We start from the raw sequence: 23,152 nt of genomic DNA on the forward strand, positions 1-23,152 counted from the left end.
TCGGTGCTGCCGTGACATCCCAGGCGCCCTCCCTAAAGTGCCCCCACCACGCGTGAGACAATGTCCCTAACTTGGAATCAGAGACCTTTACCTGGCTGTAAGCTTTCATTCCTGATTTCCCACAGCTTCTCTACCTTTTACCCAAACCTACTGGTTCTTCCCCGACCCCGTGTCCTGTCTTCCTTCCTTCCACCACGTTACCTTCTGCCTCACGCGACTTCACCTGCTCCCACAACCAAACGTCACTGCCACATACATGGACTCACACTGCGTCCTGCTCCGGTCACCTTCACCACCTCCGTGATCCTGCCTGTCTCTGACCCTCCAATCCAGGCTCTAACTTTTCTGCTGGAACTGTGTTTTTCTATTTATTTTTTAATCCTCACCTAGGATATGTCCTTATTGGTTTTCAGAGGGGGGTGGAGAGACATCGATGTGAGAGAGAAACATCAATCAGTTGCCTCCCACACGCACCCCAACCAGGGATCGAACCCACAACCTAGGTATGTGTCCCGACCAGGAACTGAACCAGCAACCTTTGGTGTGTGGGACGCTTCAACCCACTGGCCGGCGGGCTGCCCGGCACTGGCTGAAGACAGGAGCGGTGCGCACGGCACCTTCTGATTTCCTTTAGAGCGAAGGAATGCTGGCCTGCTGTCTTCCCTCCCCCATACCTGACACAGGCTGCCATTCACATCCCCCACTACTAGCTGTTAAGCTGAAAAGGCACATCTTCATGGGTGAAAAGTGAGGCAGCGTTTATGTCCTTGGAGATAAAGCAGCATATAAAATGGTTGAAAGACAGACCACTTTGGAATAGGGCTACTGACCAGAGACCTAGCCAAATCCCAGCCCAGGTAATTCGCTCTACACTCCCTAAATCCCTGCTATTCCAGCTGGGGATGCTGCCTCGTCCACTCCCTGGCCCTGGAGGGAATGGATGGCAAGGCGAAGGAGCGGTAACGCGGCACTTGGGGGTGACAGCCTCACAGCACCCACACAAGCACCCCTGAATGTCCCTCACCCACACGACAGAAGTGTTGTGGGACTCAAATAGGAACTGTCTCAGATCCTGAATGAAATGATAAATAAGCACCAGTGTGGGCTACACAACTTTCACAACCCTCATTTCTCACTCCCCCGTTTCCCCCAGCTGGCTGCAGAAAGACTCTTGCCTGGGGAGACGAGCTGGGAGAGAAGCTATCCTCCCAAAGCCAAGTGCTATTTTTAAACTGCCCTGCCAGTGCTCACTGCATATTTCCAGCACTGGTTCTCTCAATTTGGATTTGTTTGGTTCAGATTACTCCAAAACCTATTTCTACCTTTAAGTCTCCTACCTGAAATAATTTCTTAAAGTTTACAAACGATTAATAAATATTTGCTGAAATAAATAAAGTATTATTATTTTAAAGGTCAAACATCTCAGCCATCCTTCACCATCCTGTTCATGTCTTAGGGACTTCTCTTTGCTAAGTCACTGGCAGACGACCAACATCAGCAGAAATGAAGATACAGGGCTACAGGGAACCCAGTGATCAGTTCTCTTGTCAATATAAAACATGCCAGGTATATACTTTTCTCTCAAACAGACTTAAGGTCAACAATTAAATTCTGTTTTCCCTTATTCCTGATCATAAAGGTGCATAGGACACAGGGGAAAAAGTCAATCAAAAGAATGTTTTTTTCCAAAAGTAATTCCAGAGCATGTAAATTTTGGGGAGAAGTAGGCCTCAGTCCCACTGACAGGAGACAGTTCTCTTGGACAGTTTCCCTCCCTCTCCAGTTCTGCCGGAGTGGAAACTGGCCTGAAATCAGGAGGTGCACACTCAGAACAGGAGTGGACTTGGACTCTGAAATGCTGCTCCGTATCTAGAATCAGGGTTTCTCTCAGCCTGCTTTCCAAAGATGATACCAACCCTGAGTCACTGCTTCTAAAGTCAACAGAAGGCTTTCAGCTCCACAAACAAAGCTCCGACCTCAACTCGAGAATATTCCACTGTAAATATATGCACACACTGAGTAAAGCAGTGTTTCCCCTTTAAATTACAGGCATACTGTCCCTAATATCAATAAAACTGGGAAGGAGCTTACTAATTAAATTTTTTATTGCTGCTAAGATCCTTTTAAAAACTGGGGGAAATAGCACTGGTGCCTGTGGCACATTGGTTAGAGTGTTGGCCCAAGCACCGGTGGGTCTCGGGTTCGATTTCCCAAGACACATACCTGGGTTGTGGGTTCACTCCCTGCCCCCAGGGGCACGTGTGGGAGGCAACCAGTTAATTTATTTCTGTTACATCGATGTTTCTCTCTCTTTCCCCCTCCCTCCTCCACTTCCACTCTCTCTGAAAAGCAATGGAAAAAATACCCTCAAGTGAGGATGAAAAAAAAATAAATAGGGGGAAATATTGCATGGCCCAGCCTACTGAGGAGGTAAAACACTGCTTAAATGGAAGTGTCTTCTAAGTGAATGAGAGACCTTCCTTCCTCCCCCCCTTCCCCCTTCCTTCCTTCCTTCCTTCCTTCCTTCCTTCCTTCCTTCCTTCCTTCTGTCCTTCCTTCCCTTCCCTCCTCCTTCCTTCCTTCACTTCCCCCTTCCTTCCTTCCTTCCTTCCTTCCTTCCTTCCTTCCTTCCTTCCTTCCTTCCCCCTTCCTTCCTTCCCCCTTCCTTCCTTCCTTCCTTCCTCCCTCCCTCTCCCTTCCTTCCCCCTCCCTCCCTCCCTCCCTCCTTCCTTCCCTCCCTTCCTTCCTTCCTTCCCCCTTCCTTCCTTCCTTCCCCCTTCCTTCCTTCCTTCCTTCCTTCCTTCCTTCCTTCCCCTCCCTTCCTTCCTTCCTTCTGTCCTTCCTTCCCTTCCCTCCTCCTTCCTTCCTCCCTCACTCCCTCTCCCTCCCTTCCTTCCCCCTCCCTCCTTCCCTCCTTCCCTCCCTCCCTTCCTTCCTTCCTTCCTTCCTTCCTTCCTTCCTTCCTTCCTTCCTTCCTTCCTTCCTTCCTTCCTTCCTTCCCCCCTTCCTTTCGTCCTTCCTTCCTTCCCTCACCCTTCCTTTCTTCCCCCTCCCTCCCTCCCTCCTTCCCTTCCCTCCTCCTTCCTTCCTTCCTTCCTTCCCTCCCCCTTCCTTCCTTCCTTCCTTCCTTCCTTCCTTCCTTCCTTCCTTCCTTCCTTCCTTCCCCCTTCCTGCCTTCCTTCCCCCTTTCTTCCTTCCCCCTCCCTCCCTTCCTTTCCCCCTCCCTCCCTTCCTTTCCCCCTCCCTTCCTTCCTTCCCTACCCCTTCCTCCCTTCCTCCCTTCCTCCCTCCCTCCCTGCTTTTTATTTATTAATTTTTAATCCTCAACCAAGGATTTTTTCCATTGCTTTTTGGAGACAGTAAAAGGGAGGGAGGGAGGGGGAGGGAGAGAAACACAGATGCGAGAGAGACACACTGACTGGCTGCCTCCCCGCACGCGCCCCAACTGGGGCTGGGGATCTAGCCTGCAAATGAGGTCATGCCCTTGGCCACCATCGAACTCGGGACTGCGGGCTGATGCTCTAACCACTGAGCCAAACCAGCTAGGGCCATATTTAATAAATGACTATTTTCCACCCACCAGCTTGTGCTACATTGTAAATTATGTCACACGATTCATCTATTAAATTTTGAGCTTCTCATCCAAAATACTTTTAAAGACAAAAACTGAGAACAGTACACAAATCTTACTGCTGAAAGTCCTAGGTCTTCCATGTGTTCACTTATCATAATAAAATGCAGTTTTGGAGTAATTTATTCATTCATTTATTCAATAAAAATCTGCGACGGGTGCCAGGCAGTATTCCAGATACTGGGCATTCAAGAATTCCGTGAATGTCAAAACCACTTTTAGACGGCTTACTTTTTGCTTTGACCAGAACCCTACATCCTTTTCAACAGTCATTAATCCAACACTGTGCCTGAGGGGCTGCCCAGCTCCTCTTGTTTATAAACACACTCCCTTGGGCGGGTGCTTTAACGTTGGTTGATTTGAAAAAATCTCTAATTACCCCCCTCCTTTATCTTCCACTTAGTCACTCATTTTTTTAGATTGCCCCAGAGCCAAATAAAACAAAATGTGAGGTTGATAAGAAGTTGCTGTTCCTCTCCTATCAGCTGTTTATCCCTAATGACTCAGGGCTGTAGAATCCCACTGCCACCTATTTCCTGCCTTCCAACAGATCTGGCTGCAAGAATGAGCTGCTGGAGGGAAGTTTGCCTGCTTTCTCCAACTTTATATATAGAGAGTAGATCACGCAGGGTGAGTATTTATCTACATCAAGCTTGCTCAGTGTTGGTACTTTATTTTTTAATCCTCACCTGAGGATATTTTTTCCATTGCTTTTCAGAGAGAGAGGAAGGGAGAGGGTGAGGGTAGCAGAGGGGGGGGGGGGGGGGGGGAGGGGGAGGGGGAGGGGGAGGGAGAGGAAGGGTGAGAGGGTGAGAGAGAGAGAGAGAGAGAGAGAGAGAGACGGAGGGCGGGAGAGAGACCCATCGACTGGCTGCCTCCCACACATGCCTGGACCAGGGCTGGTCAGGAATCAAGCCTCCAACTGAGGCACGTGCCCTTGGCCGAAAGTGAACCCGGGACCCTGCAGTCGGCAGGCCAATGCTCTAACCAACAAGCAGAACTGGCTGGGGCTACATTGGTACTTTTTGACTTCCTTGCTTCTCACAAATTTTTTTTATAATATCCTATTAATTTGTATCTTTCCTACCCATCTGTAAATTCAAACCTGGTTCTTTTCTTTTTTTAAAGGAGCTTATTGTGAATTTCACAAACTTGTGGAGTGAAAGCCAGATACTGAAGTATATGATCTCCTTTACATAGAGTTGAAAATAGCAGAACAAATGTACGGTGTTGGAACTTGGAATTCTACTTTTGTGGGGTGGTAGAGACGGGGAAGGGGCACAAGAGCGGCTCTTGGGCTGATAATGTTCTGCTCATCTAGATGGAGGCTTTGGGAAAACGCCATGGCTGCCTCATTTGTGTACTCGTCCGTCTATATGTGGACTTGAATAAAGTTTAACTTAGAATATATTTATAGTAATACCATTTTCTAAAGCATACACTTAGGAAGAAGAGGAATTTTAAGGCATAGTAACAAGTAGAAAAAAATGCTTTGTTCTCATGTTTAAGTATTTAGTTACAGTGGATATTAATTTTTATAACAATTACTTCTTTTTGTGTATTTGAGGTCATATTAGTAAAAAATGGTATTTTCAAAATCCAATTCGGACATCAACTCCTCTAGGAAAAGACTTCCCCTCCCTTTCCGCAGCCCCACAGGCCTCTGCTCACACCTCAGCTGACCCACCCGCCTGGCCGATCCACCTTGGGAAGGACCTCATCACCCCACCCGTCTCTCCAGCACCCAGAAGAGGGTCTGCAGCAAGGTGAGGATGTATTTTGTTGTTTGGTTGGTTGGTTGTTCTTAAATTGAAACTGAAACTTCGAATCGCTGCCCCTAAGTTCAGTTTCATTAGGTTACGCAAATGTCACTGGTGGAAAGCAACAAAACTTGCAGGACTGAAACCAGGCAACATTTACAAGAATTCTGGAAACTCAACCCTCTAACCTATACACTCTCCTTCATGAGTATTTCCTAAGAAAAGAATCAGAAACCTGAGAACAAACTTCACTATCATGTCATTTATCATAGCAAAGAACAATTTTTTAAAAACCTAGTAATACTAAACTAATGTTTTACTCACTGAAGTATAATTCATAAAGAATTCAAAAAATTTTCAGTAAGAGAAGTTTTACAGTATTAAGCAGTACACTAAATCGTATATTTTTCCAGTATTCTGACAAATGTTAAAAAAGATAAAATGTTAACAGTGATTGGGGAAATTAAACTATAAATGTCTTCTATTTTTCTGTATTTCCCCAGATTCTATATTTTTATGATATATTTTTAAATGGATTTATACAAAGTAGTAACAAATAATTAAGAACATATTTCAGCCCAGCCAGCATGGCTCAGCAGTTAGCATCCACCTAGGATCCAGGAGATTGTGATTTGATTCCCGGTCAGGGCACATGCCTGGGTTTCAGGCTCCATTCCTAGCATGGGGTGTGCAGGAGGCAGCCGATCAATGACTCTCATCATTGACGTTTCTCTCTCTCTCTCCTTCTCCCTTCCTCTCTCTGAAAAAAAAGGAAAAAAAGAACATATTTCAAAGGTATGTCCAGATTGTGTAATTCTGTACCTAACCAATATTTATGTAAAATCTTTAATATAAAAGCATATACAATTTGCTTAATTAAAATAATAAGACATTCATCATGGCTAAAGTTCCTACTAAATGCCCAAAATGTTCAGCTGAACTAATTTCCACATATCACTTTTGCCGCCATGCCACTTAAAAATATGAATGGCATATTTGGAATATGAAAATAATAGCATATTTTCTAAAAATGTATGTGTGTGTGTGCGCGTGCGCCCAATGAAAGTTATAGAATTGAAAAACCCCCAATTTCCTGCAACGTATCACACAAGAAAAGTCCCCTTAAAGAAGGGACACAAATCAGTGCTCTGAAAAGTCATTTTTCATGGACCTTCCAAACGAAACAAGGACACCTCCCAGTCCTCTTACCAGGTTTCCAAACTGACAGACACAGTTGTGAAAGCTGGCCCCTCTCTACCTGCCTTTAAATCAAATAATCTCGATAAGCAAATAATATCCATCATTTGTGTTTCCAAAACTCTACAAAGTATCACCAAAATACTTCTTAAAAAGAGCTTCTTTAAAACAGATGTGTAAAAGAAAACACCTCTGGAGAACAGGTCAAAAAGAGTGAAAGTGAGCTGAGGCTTCATGTCAAATGTGGACACCAAGTCCACTAATTTCTAATTCCCAAATTGTCTCATTCTTCCCTGATGATCAATGATTCTTTGTTGCAACTCAGAGCCTCAGTTTCCTCTATTTAAAAATGGAGAGAGCATTGTCTACCTGGAGGCTTCGGTGCGGATTAAATAAGACAAAATGTCTTTTAAGTATAAGCCTGTCTCTTAGAAGGTTCCCTTTAAATAATGACTAATAACATTTCTATTATTTTATTACTATTATTGATGTTGGTAGCAATAAAGTCCCAAGAAGTTAAAAGGAGAATGAATGAGGTCTCAGAAAAGGGCTAAGAAACTGAAAGAACCAGTAATGATGTTGCCCTGTGTATAACTGTAATGGTACTTAAGATATTTAGAATCAAAAGCAAACAAACAACAAACAAAGCTGTCCTCTCTTCCCTGCAAACCTGCCAGTCGCCCTATCCTAGAGAGAGAGACAGGTTCTGGCAGATGAAAGGTCTATGAATTTACCTTAAGAAGTATTGTTATATCTACCTTAAGTGGAATCATAGGAATTCTGTCACCTAAAAAAAAATGTTCTACTTCATTTAAAATTATTTTATTCTAAAAATAATTTTATACTAATAGTCACAACAAATTTACCATATGAAAAAAATAACATTTTCATTATAATCAGATGTTAAAACTATTTTGAACAATCTCTCCAAATTGTTTATTTACATTTTGAGCACCATCAGCCTATGGTTTTAAATTTTTATTTAAGTCCATATTATATAAAAGCCTTCTTTCCCTTCACCTCCCTAGGCAGAAATAATCTTTCCCTCCTTTGAAGATCCACAGCCCTTTATTCATGCTAGACCTCACCACCATCTGTCTTCCACAATGTCTGTTTGTGTAGGTAATCCTTATTTTTCCAAACACTGCCTATTGTAATCATTCAATATTTACTAAATAAAAACACATAAAATAAGGTCACATATGTGAATGTGCTTATTTAATCTATAAAATAGTATGAAATAAAAGTTACTATTATAAAGGTATTATGATTTAGGCTAAAGTATTGCTAGATGTTCCACTTAATGTATCATAGTGAAATGACACTATAACTTTAAAGCTTTAATACACCTCTTCTGTAAACATTCATTCATTGCCCATAATTTATTTTAAAAAACCCTGTACACAAAATATGCTAATAAATGGAGAGGGACAGATGTTAAAAAAGAAAAAAAAACCCAACCCAGTCCTAGAGACACTAGCAGTCTGCCTGCCTCACTATCAGCCCAAGGAAAAGACTTTCAAACATTAATTAAAATTCTAGTTAACAAAATAAGAGCCCAAGAAAATACTAGTATGTGCTTCATAATCATTCACAATTAACATGAAAAGAACCCATTAAGAGTAATTAACTACTAAATTTAATTTTTGCATTGAGTTGATTCAGTATGTGAATGGAACTGACAGGTACTGTTCTAATTGTATAAACAATCAAGGTTCTCAGGGTGTTCAACTCCTACCACATACCCAGTCAGGCAGAAGCTGACACTAGTTACTAACAGCACAGCCTTCATTAAGTTTGCCTTCTTTAAATGATGCTGGAACACAGAAAGGATTTTTATTCTTTCCTGGAAATGTAGATATACACTTTCATTTTTATCTAACTAGTTTTGAATATCAATAATATTCTCATCACCAAAAGAGGGAAACAAATGTCTAATGTCAAGGCCTATGTAAGAATGTAAACACAGCCCGGCCGGGCGTGGCTCAGCGGTTGAGCGTGGACCTAGGATCCAGGCGATCAGGGTTCGATTCCCAGTCAGGGCACATGCCCGGGTTGCAGGCTCGAGGCAGCCAATCAATGACTCTCTCATCATTGATGTTTCTATCTCTCTCTCCCTCTCCTTTCCTCTCTCTGAAATCAATAAAGACATATTTTTAAAAAAATAAAATAAAAAGAATGTAAACACAATGAAACAACTAAAAACCATGAAATGATAAGGATGATACATGCCACTTTGGGGCCAAATAATCGAAGAGTTGTAGAGATTCTATATACAAAAATGAAAATGATTTACTGATTTTTCTTAAAACATTGTTGGAGCCAAGAAATTTTTAAAAATATTAATTTGTGCAGTGAGTCCTAAATTGTCTAACCAATAACATATTCAGAACAATTAGAATCATCTATACGGTCTCAGATCCATGTCTACTTCAAGACAAGGAACCACAAGGCTGAGAGATTACAGTCATTTCTGGACTGTCTGAATGCCAAAACAGAGAAAAAGGAGCAAGAGTTAGTTACTGACATCCCTATTACAGCATTAAAAAGAAACTCAGGGGCATATACTCAACCTTCCGATCTCAGAGCTGAGACATGATTTTATGTACATGGTCAAGTGGTTTTATAAGGTCATCAATTTAGGAATTAACAAAAGTCGTAAAATCAGACTACCAAAACGATTTCACTGCATTATATCTGAAGCTTTAGAGAAATATAAAATTTGAAACCCTCTTCTAACTTCCGCAACGGAGTAAAGGTAAAATATACTTATAACATATATTATCTTGAGCTTCTATTGTAATTCATTATATTTTACAAAAACAGTGACTGCTGGCATGTCAGACTCTCTGTAATTAGAAGTGGTTTCTAATGATCAAAAAATGCACTGGGAGGTGAACACCAAGTCACCAGGACCATAAAAATCTTTTACTGCAGAGAGGCTTTAAAGTGCGAAATCATCGCCAAGTCCTGTCTCTAAAGACCTCTGCTTTCAGGACGGTCAGCCACCGGTTCTGAACTCAATCACAGCCCTGCACGGACCATCTAGAACCTGACCGTACCTTATAGTAACAATCATGCCAAAATAAACAAAATATCAAGACAGCAGGCCAAATCAGCACTTACTAAGTACTAATCTAATTGTCTGGGGTCAAAATGATATAATTTCTAATTCTCATGGTAAAAATATGAGATAAAATTCAAGTGTCACTACTCAGCATTTACCAAGCATGCCTTCTATTCCTATGTAACACAAAGCTTCTTAGAAGACAGAAACTGCATATGAAATATCAGATGTTTGAGATGTTTCTACATTATCTATGTTTTAAACAAGCCAAATTATGTGAGTGCTCTTATCTATCTGATCAGTATTGCATAAGGAATGCCCTGAGCACACATGTGTCAAGGCAAAAGGAAAGAAATTCTTCAAGACTCTGAGTCTCCCAAATATGGTGTGTGTGACTAACAGCTGAGAGGAAATGCAACTAAGAAGGCCTGCGGGAAACCCATTAAGATCCAGCCCAGAAGAATGCGGGTGAGTGTGGCTGGATGTGCACATTTGTGCAGGAATGCAGCCATATTTTTGGCAATTCCGTTATGGTCTTGGATGACAATTACTGACAATGGTCTTTCTTTTTCAGTTGTAATGTTATATTTAAAGAACATTATTTCAGTGGAAGGACCTACTGGGTCTTTAAAACAAATAGGCTTAAAGCTTGGATTTACAAAGGCATGTGGTATTTCGAATAAAACACAAATGTGTACAAAAAATTATATGTTCCACAAAAACCACCACCTGCAGCCAAAAACAAAAAACAAAAAAACCACAAAACAAAAGCCAGTACCTTAGGAAAAAATTAGCATGCTACTTTGCATTTCACTCTACATTTCCCTTTAAATATATTATTTAAATATTTTTGTAAAAGCAGTGCCTTAGGATTATTATATTCTGAGAACAGGGTGTTTTTAAAGGAGTATTCATCTTTTAAAGCATATGCTCTGATACACTATTTATAGATAAGTTCACACCCAGCATGTGCTTGTTCTTTGGAATAAACTAGGTACCGCTGCTTTCCAAACGATTGAAGAGCCACATCTGATCCTGGTCACTGTACCGAGCCATCCTATGGTCTCAGTGCTGTGGAATGTTATACTATAAAATGAAAGCATGGTATTTTTCCTCTAAGAGTTTATAATTTAATATGGGTATAGATTAAACAAATGTATACATTCAAAGGTAAAAGTAATCTATAACCAGCTCTAATTGTTTTGACAATATAAAACACTCAGAAAGAAAAGTACTGTAATATTTTACAGGTGAACAGTGATAATAGGTAAAAGTGACACAGCACTTTGCAATTTAAGAAGTGATTCTCATAAAATTCAATGAATCCTCACAACCCATGATACCTTCCGGCCATCCCCCCCCCCCCATTTACTGATGAAGAACCTGTAATCAAAATAAGGTAAGTGACCTGCGCAGTCTTATATACTAAGAAGTAGAGCCAAGATGCAAATTTGGTTCCCACAGCTAATCAATCAGAGCTGCCACTGCGTTTATGATTAATCTTCCTTCATAGAAATCACCTCACTGGCTGCTTACCACAACCAATGAGATAACAGCAGCTAACAACCACTCACATCATGGAGCAGTCACTGTTCTACATGGTGTTAACTCGGTCACTCCTCACATACCCCACAAAAGGAAGTGTTACAGTATTACCCCATTTTAAAGGCGAGAGAATTGAGGCTCGCTGGAACTACATAAAGTGCCTAAGAGCATGCAGCTAACAGGCAGGGAAATGAGAATTTACACTTGCAGCAGGTTAACACAAAGCAGGTGAGGAAACCTGCCCACAGTCCAAGGTGAGGACAGAGGAGAGCAGGGGGCTGGTCTTCTTGTTGCGCACCCTACCCAGTTCTCCTGAACTAATCGGAATGGTGAGGAGCGTGCTGTCCAGAAGGGGCGAGGGGGCTTTGGGTGCAGACTGCTCTCTAAGGGGAGAACCGCAGGTGAGGAGCAGTAGAGAAGCTGGGAGGAGCTCCCGCAGATCAGAGGCAGAGGGCAGGAGAGTGCAGCCAGTGCATGTGAGTAGACCTGGAGGGTCTCCTCTCAGCATCCATCAGGTGATGACAAGGGACGACTCCAATTCAAGAAATAGCAAGTGAAGCACAACTCATCTGCTTTGAGGGAAAAGCTAAAGCCACTGAAAAATCTGGGAGGTGTTGTGATGCCTGAAAGAAGTGCGTCCCACTCAAGCCCGAAGTGTACATGCTCACACGAAGAGATAGAACCAGCACTGAAAGAGTTGGACCCTTTACTTTTTTTTCTTTAATTAAAATGTTATTAACAGTTTAGCAACTCCTCTCTACGTAGAAAAGCTTCCTTTGGGTGGAGAAGCACAAAGTGAACATAACTGAGCCCACATGCTTCCCCTGGCCCTCCTGCCATGCTCTGCTCTGGGGCCTGCGTGAGCACAGACACTCCTCAGAAGCACAATAAAATCCCACCCAAACGAATACACTGAAATGCCAGCCTAAACCTAAATTCCACATAAGAGTGGGATTTGCAACAAAAAAAGCAGAAAATCTTGGCAGAGACGAAACAGTGATATCAGAGACCTAGGCAGCAACACTTTTTAGAAGACAAATTAAACCCTAATGGAATTTCTTTTCTCATTACTTAAAATAAAATAAACCAGGTCACTAAAATGGGCTTACACTATGGCATTTTGTTCATTTTAATTTCATTTTTCTTTCATTAAACCATAAATTCCCATGGAAATACCTTAGACACATGTTCACAATAATTGGGATGCCTAACATTTCAGTAGAAGTACTTTTGCATGAGTTCAAAGTAACACGAGTGCAGTGAGAGCCCTCCAAGTTTTTTGCTTATGTCAACAGCTATTTCACGAGCATGAATTATCTTGTGGCTATTAAGCATGTGCAAAATACATTCCCGGTCTGTGAGCAATCTCAAGGCAGAAGGCCAAGCAAAGGTCTGAACTACACATAGAAACATCAAAATCAGCTGAACGTCCTGGAATATAGCAGTCAAATTTTCCTCCCAAAGCCATTAGTGTTAAGTATACCTTGATGAATTAAGGTCACGTGTAACTACAATTGAAATTATGAACCACCTGAGCTCTGACCGATTTTTCCTCTCAAAAGCAGAAGGGGTGGTAGTTGTGAGGATATGTTTTTCCATTCCAGCAATTTCCTCAGCTATTTCACAGTAGAACTAAAGTCAAAATGCACTCAGTGACATTTAATTGCTTTAAATATATAGTTATTTATGTTATTGCTCATAGGGCAGATAGAATTTTTATAAAAATTTGTTAAGTTATATTTGTTCATTTATTTTTGAACTGTACAGACCAAGGGGTATTCAGGAAAGAACTAATCTCAATATGTAATATACTACCTAAATCTAAATTCAGTTATAACTATGTGACGTACTTACTTATAAGCTTACAAGAGAACCAACAGTGGGCATGAGAAATACAAAATCAACATACACACACAGTTGCAAACACCTACCCCTGGCAGAAAGCTTCTTGGTGTTGATGATCTTGGCAGCATATTCTTGACCAGTAGGGATTTTCATACATCTTCTCACCACTGAGAAAGCCCCCCTGAAAGTAAAAAGTTACCAGGCCATCAATATAATCAGCCCTGATACTCCATTAAAAATTTACAACAATTGGAGCATTTTTATTGAATTTACTGAATTTTCAAATATCAGTGCACTACAGTAATATCCAGAAAATGACCCACTCTTCCTGGAAACCCAGACCTTCCTTAATGCTGAGAAACAAACGTAAATTTTATTTCATTGAAAGCACACATTATTAATCAACAAAATGAAAGGGGCTGCCAATTATGAGGCTCTTGTTTGCACATGAAATCTGAAAACCTTTTACAATTCACACTCACACAGCACCAAATGCTCCAGGGAAAAAACCCTGCAAAGAGCAGAGCTGAGGAAGAGCAACAAAAATCTGCTGCCTATTTATCCTGGTAAGAAAAATTAATGTGGCTCCAAGTAAGTAAATATGGCGATTGTTTTCATTAAAATATAAATCTTGGGAACATCTGTGTGGTTTAACAAATCCTGATATGGTGACTTTTCTGTGCCCTGTTTTGAGCCGGGGGAGGGGAGAGATTTGAATTAAGCTGCTCTTCCGACATATTCTCCATGTTTTAACAAACAATGCATAAACACATAAACATAGAATGTTCATTCCATTTAAAAGATATCTCCATTTCCTTTAATTCAGCTGCGTAAAACACCACCATACGCCGCACCCTTTCACCAGTAATAATGGAAACAGAGACAGGATTGGGTTTGGGTCAGATGCTGCATAAACCATAAATCAGCATCCCGGTCGCCCCTGGGTCCCTGCGCACAGCCGGACCCTCGGCAAACGCCCTGTCCTTCCCTGCACACCTCCGGCCCGGGTCCCCACGCAGGAGCCTCGGCAGGTCTCCTGCATCTCCGTGCACCTCCACCCCGGGGTCCCCCGCACGGGCCTCGGCAGGTCCCTGCTCTCTCCCTCACGTCCCCCGCGGTCCTGCAGGGTCCACGCACCGCTGGGCCACCCTGGGGGCGCCTCGAGGTCCAAAGGGCTCTCCCGCCGCGAGGGAGTCCTCCGGGGAAGGCGGGACGCGCGAGCCCTGGGAGGGGATGGGACCGGGCCACCGCGACGACGGCGGCAGCGGCGCGGGGGCCCGAGCGCCCCCCGACCTGAACTCGGCGTCACGGCGCGGCACTGCGGGGACAGCGCGTCCCCGTCCGCGCGTGGTCGCCCCGCGGCTCGGAGGCGTCTCCGCTTACAGAGACCGGTCCGCGCGGCGTCCAGACGGGCTCTCGGGGTGACAGCCACGGCCGCGGGCCCGCGGTCCTCGGGCCTCGGGCGGGGGCAGGGCCCCGGGTGCGCCCCCGGCACGGCCCGCCCGCCGGCCCCCCGCGCCGCGCTTACTTTCCGAGCTCCTCGAAGAGCTGGTACTCGTCGGTGAACCGGGTGCAGGTGGTGGTGGAGGCCATCCTGGGGCCGGCTGTCCCCGGACCCGCTCGCGTCCGCGTCCGACTGGCCGGCCGCCGGGGTCGCGCGGGGCGGGGGCGACCGCAGAGAGCGCCTTCCCCGCGCTCGGCCCTGCTGCCCCGCGGACGCCGCGCCGCTGTCCTCCCGCCCCCGGACGCGGGGCCCAGCGCTCAGGAGCGGGGCCGGGAAACGGAAGGCGGCCGGCGCGGGGCGAGGCGCGAGCAGCCAGCACCCAGCAGCTGCGAAGGCTCCGCGGGGCCGGCGGAGGGAGCGAGCCCGGGGCGGGGCCGAGGGCGGGGCTCCAGGCCTCGGGGGGCGGGGCCACCGCGGAGGGGCTGCCCGTGGGCGGGGCGGGGCCGGGGAAGGGGCGGGGCCGGGAAAAGGGGCGGGGCGTGGGCGGCACGGCCGGGCGAGGCCGGAGCTGCTGGGCCGACCACCTCCTGCCTCGCGGCCCCAAAGGCCCTCGGGGGCGCCAGCCGGTCCCTTCGCGGGTCCCGGGCGCACCCGCCCGGGGAGAGGCCGGGGCGGGCCGACGGGGCGCAGGACTGGGCGGCACGGGACGGCCGGGACTGCGGCCCGCGCGAGGGAGACGCCGCCGGGTCGCGCCTCCCTCCTGCGGGACTGCCCCTGGTCTCCACCGTCCCGCCCCTCCCAGGCCGGGGCGCTCACTCCCGGGCGGCCCCCAAAGGGGTCTGGCTCGGCCATCACGGCAACGGCGCGCGGCGAGAACGCCGCCTCCCGGCCACACCTCAGCTGCTGAGGGACTGTCGGCTCAGCCAGTTCCGGGAGGAAGGCGGTTCTCGCGAGATTTCCGCACTTGGTGGGCGGGTCTCCCGGAGTCGGGGTTCGGTCGCACGACCCGGTGGGCTGACGTCACCGCACCGCGTGAGGACGCCCCGCCCGACCCTCTGGCCCAGGTGGAGGGAGCGGCGGGCGCGGCCGGCACGGGGCCTGCGGGTGCGGCCGGGGGGCCGGGCGGTCCGCTCGCGGGTGCGCGTCGTGTCCAGTGGAAAGCGAGCGAGACCCGCGCCCTGCGTGGGAGCGGATACTTAGGGTGTCTGCCCCCGGGAGGCCGCCGGCGCGAGCGGGCTGGTGGGGCGTCTCCGCGCGGGGCGCCCTGTGGCACAGCAGCGACCGCGCGGCGCCCACTCGGCCTGAGCGCTGGGCCCGGAGCCTCAGGCCCGGAGGGCGGCGCGGAGGCGGAGGGGCGGGCGGCGCGGGGGCCCAGGGCCCCGCCGGGTCCCGACTCCCCGGCGGGATGCTGGTAACTGCGGGGACGGGGCTGCCGCCGAGTCCCGGCGTCCACAGTTAACCTTCTGTGACAAAAGTGACACCAGCCTTAAAGAGCAAAGAACAGATACGAGGGAGGAGGATACTGAAGGCCTCGGAGAGGGGAAAACGGCGGCTACACGTTAACAATTGGGCTACACAACTGAAAAAAAATTGGTCTAGGTCAAAGATTTTTAATGTCAACGTAAGAAACATTCAAACCTGTGAAGAACGTTTGTGAGTTTATTTGACCCAAACTCGGCAAATTTTGGGACGCAGAATGTCAGTGGGTTGAGATAGTGCTCCGGAGAAGGGCGGTTTTGCACCTTGTTTTATGCAGCACAGTCCGAAGAGGAGACAGCGGGGGTCACCCGAAATCCATGGGTAACAGGATGGGGGGGGCTGGGAGTGGATAAAAAGTAAAAACGTTAGACACTTCTTTCACTTAGGTGGGTGCAGGTGAGTTAATAGTCAACCATTAACCTGGTAACAGTAATAATGAGGGGATAATGGTCTCAGCTCTGTGCTTTGAGGGGTCCAGAAAAAGGGAAATTACTTTGTTTTTGCAAAGGCCTGCTCATCAGATGCGTAATTCTAGATGCAAAAAGGAGGGTTTAGTTGAGGTGAAGATTAACCTTTGTCAGGGAAAAATACTGCCTTAGGACATGACTACCCACCCTAAACTGCTTTAGTTTAAGAACAAGTTTTAATTTCAGACCATCTTTTGTGGTTACTTTAGGTCCCTGAGTTTGCAAGGCCAAAAAGCTGGCCTCCCCTGAGCTTGTCAGGTTAGCATGTGGCCCCTTTTTGTCCACAGTATATATTTTAAATATTTTGCAATATGGTTCCAAGTTACAATGCAGTAATTTGATATTCTCTGAATCTAAAAATGAAATAGAAAAAGTAAAATTAAAATAATAAATCAAGTTAATATAAAATTTTAGAACTCTGGGGAAGAAAACTTTTAAACATTCACATAATGAGGCCTGCATAATTACAGTATTTATCTTAGTTACTTAAATTACTGGTAATTGTAAATAGTTATGACAATAAAGGAAACATAACTGAGTTTTAATACTGATGTATTATTAGACAACAAATGTGTACTTTTATTTTTTATTTTTTTAAATGTTTTCATTGATTTCAGAGAGAGGAAGGGAAAGGGAGCAAGAGCTAGTGTGATAGGCAGTTAGACAGACATGAGCAGAGCAAGGACACTGGGCCAGGTACAGAAGGTCATCAGGTGGAAAGTCCTGGATGCCTAGCAAAGGACAATTGTAGGGTGGGACCTCGCCCCCAGGGTGGCCTTTCCACCCCTAGCATATTGCTGGTCATGTGGTTTGGACCCCCCCCCCCCCCCCATGTTTCCTCCCTAGAGATAACATTTAGGCCTCAGTTGTGTTTCAGCTCCAGGCCCAGAAAAGCAACAACCAGCCACAGCTGAACTCAGGACCAGCTGCATTGAATGATGCCCCATTCCGCCACCCCCAACCCCCTCTCCCACCCTGCTGCCAACCAATCAATCAGTGGAGACCACAACCCTGAAAAGACACACCTGGAAAGCTGCTGAATCTTTTAAGCTCTTCCCCTGGGACCGCCCCTAAAATTTCCTCCCTTAAAACCCTTAGGATGGAGGCCCTGGGGAGTTACCTCCAGGGGGCATGCCCATTCCTCTCCCTTTTGGTCCTCCCCCACCCCCAGGCACTAAATTAGCTTCCTCAGTCCCAAGCTCCTAGGGTCCTTCCATTGCCTCTGTAACTTGTCTCCTAAATCCATTTCTTCTAGGAATTACTTCTTCCACCTCTGTGCTTAATGGAATACATGTTCTCTTGTAGTTTGGGTCTTGGCTCTGAATTCTTTCCTAGCCAGAACCCAAGTACTGAGGTTGCTGAACGCAGGTCCCGTCTGACCCCACTGGACTAACACCCAGTGCCATTCCCGCTTCCTACAACACTAGAAACATCAATGATGGGAGAGTCATTGATCAGCTGCCTCCTGCATGCCCCCCCACTGGGGACTGAGCAGGAATGCCCCAGCATGTGCCCTGACCAGGAATCAAACTGTGACCTCCAGGTTCATAGGTCAACTCTCAACCACTGAGCAACACCAGCTGGGTACAAATGTGTACTTTTTTAAAGCAAACACTGTTTAGTCTATATTTGTACTCTTAATCTATTGTATAGAGCAAGAGCAGAGCAGAGCAGACTTTTTGGACACCTTTGACAATCTAATATGGAGTCACTATCAACCATGACATTATGTCAAGTGCTATGTCAAGACTGAGGCAATGGGGTGTAAAGTAAATGCCCTTAGGAGGGGCTGGGAATGCCCAAAACTATGGCATCTGGACACTCAAATAAGGACTCCATGTGGATACTGATATGAGTGGGACCTAAGCCCCTGATGGGCTTTGAGAACTCAGAGCTCCAAGGCTCCACACCAGGCGCCAGCTCAGCTCGTTCTATGGCATATGCTCCCCCTCTCTGTGTGGAACCTGCGTGACTCTATTGGCTTATTGGGAGGTTTCCCTTAATAATCCTGGCATTGTGGAAAGACATAAATGTGTGTGCATGACTCTCTTTGGGACTCTCCCTTGCTCATGACATCTACATCTTGGACTAGTTAAAATATTTCTCTTATTTAAACAAGGAAGAGAATAAGTTATTTCTGAAGTTGAACCTCCTTAAGGCAGTAGTCCTAAATGAAAGCTTAAAGTCAGTGGTGCGCAGGTAGGCTAAACAGCCATCTCAGAGGGTAAATGAAGGAAATTTGAATTAATTTAAAGAAAAGGGGGTGGGAGATGGGGGATATCCAAAGGGAAGTGTTAGGCTTGCTGAGGGGGAACACACAAGGGCAGGTGAGAAGGTAAAGGCAATGTTATTAGGGCATCTGAATCCAGATGGTTAAAGCATCTGAATACAGATGGGCTGAGCTCCAAGTGGCATCAGCCCTGTGTGGTAGGGAGGAAGTCTCTTTATAGGGTGTAGGGAGGGAACTTTGGCAGGAATAGAAAGTTATTGAATGTAAGAAACAGGTTGTTGCTTGAGATCATCTAAAAGTTACTTTCTCATGCAGGGAGTGAAAGTTATCAAGTGTAAGGAACAGAATGTGGCTTGCAAAATGAATTTATCTAAAAGTTACATTCGTATGCTGGGGAGGGGTGAGCCCTCAAGAACATTAAGTTTTTGTCCAAACCTAACAGGAAAGACTACACATCACTGAGCCAAAGGGTATTGGGTCCGTGATGGCAGCAAAAATACACTTAGGACAGTGAAACAAGGAGGGGCATAGAAGCAACAGGAGAGCCCAGGCTGGGCTGCTCTGTCTCACTGAGAAGTCGGAGAGAGAAGGGGGCCTTGGAGACGGGTACTTTTTCAGGGTCCTGGCCCCCATGGATTGCTCAGTGCCAGGACAAGGGGGTCATTAGTCAGTGTGGCTGGTCCTGAGGCAGCCACTGCGCCACTTGTCTGGTTTTGCTGCTTTTCTGGGCCTGGAGCTGAAATACAACTGAGACCTGGATGTTATCTTTAGGGAGGAAACGCTCAGGGGTCTAAACCACACGACCAGGAATGTGCTGGGGGAGGAAAGGTCCCCTGGGGACAAGGGTCTTGTTTTCCCAGGTTTGCTCCTTACTAGGCATGTGGGGCTTCCTGCCCTGGGGAGTTTCTGTACCTGGCCCTTCATCCTTGCTTTGCTTGTGTCTGTCTAACACTAAAGTTACTAGAAATTATTTCATTTGGATCATAGCCCTGGCCTCCTCTCTGTTCTCCTGCTCTGCTCTTCATTCCAGTCACAGCACAATAGCCAGAGTTATCCCCTTAAAAACTCAGAACAGTTATCCCTTTGCTCAAAACCTCCTGAAGGCTTTCCATCTCAGACTAAAACCCCAAATCCTCAAAATATGGCTCCCAAGGACCCAGGCATCTGCCTGCCACCCAGGCTCCATTAGCCTTCCCCCTCAGTTTGTGCCTGGCTCCTCCTGCGCCAGCCACATTGGCCCCTGCTGTTTCTGGGCATGACCGCACACTCCAAGTCAGGGGCCTTGTATGTGCTGTTCCCTCCTTCCAGGAACGTTTGCCTGCTAGTTACCCTCCCATCTCACTTCTTCACCCCTTCGGGTATTTCCTCGTGTAATTGGTGGCTGCGGCCTCCCCTGGCTGCTCGTCAGTTACTGCATCTCTCTCTGTCCCCGCTTCCCGCCTCATTTCCCCTGAACACCCATTGCCATCTAGTATAGATACACTTTATTTTTTCCTCCTGAATTATTTACACTTCATAGCAGGAAAATAAGCTCCTCAAGGGCATGAGTTATTGTCTGTTTTGCTTGCTGTTCTATTTCCAGCAACTAGAATAGCACTTGGCACATAATAGCTGTTCAGTGAATTTTGTTGAATAGGCAAGTTAATTATTTGGAGGCTTAGATTATCTAACCACAATTTTCATGCTAAAGTTGGCAGTTGATATACCAGTAAGACTCCTTACTATAAGTGTGATCTCTTTTAATCAGGATGGGCATTACTAAAAGTACTTATACAGAAAAATCGATTTTAAAAATACACTAATAATTGACATCAAGGAAGAAGGATCTAGTACTAATTTCCTTTCCATTGAATCCATAAAGAAAGAAGAAATTTCTGTTTTTTAAATGTATTTTTCACTATAATAAAAGATACCAAAGGTTTCAACTGGATCTCATTGTGAAAACACAAGTCAGTGTACGCAAATAAAACATGTGGCTTTTTTGTTTGTTTCCTGTCATGGGACCTGAAGCCATTTTTTTCATTTTAAAAATTAAATTTAATGGGGTAACATTGGTTAATAGCATATAAAGTTCAGGTGTACGACTTTACATATGACACCTGTGTGCTCCTGGGTTCAGGCATGAGGCCCCCTATAGTAAATCCACACCAGAAAAATCTGGTGTGTCTCTCCCAGTGCCAACACCCTTAGGGGAAAGTCCAAAACCTTCAGTCTGCCCACCCAGGCACGTCCTGGTCTGGCCCCACTCAGTCCCAGAGACTCACCTGCTTGTCCCCACCCCATACCGGGCTCCTAAACACTTCTAGGATTGTCTATCTGTCCATTCTGCACATTTGTCATCACTGGCATTCAGACCCAACTGTTAGCTCCCCTCAGCCAGTTTGTGGACATAAACTTCAGTACCCTGCATCCTCGTAAGTCTCACACAGGACCTGGTCCCCGTGTTAGAAAGCCCTGCGTGCTCCGCGTCTGCTCCGTGTGTCGGGTTTGAGAAGCCTTTCCTGTCCCCCAGGTTATTATCTCCTAGTAATGCTATACTTAGAGGATTAAAATTTTAACCCCCTAAAATGTATCGTGAACAGCATGAGGCAGGGATCGACTTTCATTTTCCCCTAAAACAGCTAGTTTTGCCAATAAATTAACCAAATAGTTCATATTTCCCCACTTATTTAGAAGGCCTTTTAAAAAATATATCATATATCCACTTAAATTTATATGTGGGTTTGCCTGTTCCGGTGACATTCTTTCCTCTTAATTCATGTAGTTTTAGTGCTTTTCCCTTTCATTTATCGTATCTGGGGGGAACGCTGCACTTAGTAGCTTATTTATGAGCAACACTTCTTTTTCACAGCTACAAGAATGTGTGCCCTCAAATTAAGAGTGAAAAGGTGTTTCTGAAGGTGAAAGCAATTAAACTGGGTGGATTATCAACATAGATAGAAAACAAAACAGAGAACCCCTGCGGCTTAATGTGAAGAGTTGGGCAGTTAAGTTTGCAACATTCATTTTTATAAGCTGCGTCTGTGTATGAGGCCAGGCACGCTCAGGGCATGAAGTAGAACAAAACAGGTCACGTCCCCACTTTCACATGGCCCGCTGCCGAGTGGGGGAGAGAGGCATTAAATCAGTTATTCATAAACATTTAAATACTATCCAGGAGGCATGTGGGGAGCTGTGAGAACGTGCTGCACTTGTCTTGGTGGAGTCAGCAAAGGCTTTTCCTGAGGAAAGGTGAGCGAGATGAGATCTGAGGGTAGGCGGGAATTAACCGGACAAGAGAGTCCAGAGAGCAGCATCCTGGTGGAGGGGACGTGGCAGTTCAAGGAGCCAAGAGCCCACTGTGGCTGGGTGCAGCAAGTGAAACGAGGCTCTCCCAGGACAGCGTGGTAACACGAAAGACTTCAGTGTGGGTGTGACATCTGGACCCCAAAGTTCCTCTGGCGGCCTCGTGGAGCAGGAACATTAGCCGTCTAGACAGATCAGCTTACAGGCAAGGCAAGAGAAAGTGATGGTGGTAAAGACAGACACATATTTAAAATATACCTGGGGAAATTAAACATTGACAATTGAGACCATCTGTGTTAATATGAATTTGATAAAACTGCAGACCATCTGTGTTAGCATCACTTAGATCCGCTTCCTGTTTTTATGAAAACATTAGTATCCACAGCGTTTTGCGTGCAGTAAATTTTTCAGCTTCAACTGTGGTGCACTGTTTAGGGACACGGATCATGAGCTGTCATCTCTCCTTAGAAATACTTTGGTAGGCTGTAGTAATGTGTTATCTTTGAAGAGGACTGTCAGCCTTAGAGACTGGGCAGTGTGGTGCTGACCTCTAGAGGGCCAGAAGTTTGCGATCCCCCCAGTCCCAGCAGTCATTTCCTTAAGGCCTCTGGTAAATTATGAAGATGGAAATGGACACACTGACTCTACGGATCTCATATGATTAGCATGTTATAATTAAAACCCATTTTAATGTTTGTTGGAATCTTGACTTCTAAACAGTTATACTATGGGAGTAACTATATATAGTATTTATAAATGTGACTCTTAAACCCCTAAATATCTTTCTGGAGAATAAAATACAAAAAATGGTTTAAAATGGTTTCAATTATTAGTTGATAAATCTTCTAGAGAATCTTAATGAACTCGAAATAGAACTTAATTGAAACTGAAATTAACAATAGGAAGAGGCTCTTAGAATACCTACTGGGAGAAGAAACCAACAGAAGTCTGAATGAGACCCCCGGGCAAGAAGAGAGGATGACAAAGGATAGTGACCAGCCAAAAAAATGGAGCTTCCTGCCCTGGAGGGATTGGCCCACACTTGGCAATGTGAAGCCAGGCCAGAGGTGAGAGACTGGCTGGAAGTCCGGGACCAGGGGCCAGTTGGGCTGGGCTCTGGCGAGGCCTCTCCAAGGCACACAGACAGCTGCCTGCCCGGCGTGGAGAGGAGCGGGGCAGAGAGGGACAGCCCTCCCCGTGGT

The 23,152-nt window shown here is 45.8% G+C and overlaps 1 protein-coding gene across 4 annotated transcripts in view; it reads right to left on the reverse strand.

Annotated features, from left to right (window-relative positions):
- The window catches only part of CAMK2D (calcium/calmodulin dependent protein kinase II delta), a 156,456-nt gene extending 141,785 nt beyond the window's left edge, over positions 1-14,671 (reverse strand). For all 4 annotated transcript variants that reach the window (XM_087816211.1, XM_087816210.1, XM_087816212.1 and 1 more), the window contains exons 1-2: positions 14,574-14,671; positions 13,132-13,226 (exon numbers count right to left, since the gene is read on the reverse strand). In XM_087816211.1, the coding sequence (XP_087672337.1) occupies positions 13,132-13,226; positions 14,574-14,638 (160 nt within the window). In that variant the 5' untranslated portion in view covers positions 14,639-14,671. The remainder of the gene's footprint in view (positions 1-13,131; positions 13,227-14,573) is intronic.
- Positions 14,672-23,152: the final 8,481 nt, after the last annotated feature.

The sequence above is a fragment of the Miniopterus natalensis genome, chromosome 4, assembly GCF_054644295.1.
Source record: "Miniopterus natalensis isolate mMinNat1 chromosome 4, mMinNat1.hap1, whole genome shotgun sequence".
Classification (NCBI taxonomy): Eukaryota; Metazoa; Chordata; class Mammalia; order Chiroptera; family Miniopteridae; genus Miniopterus; species Miniopterus natalensis.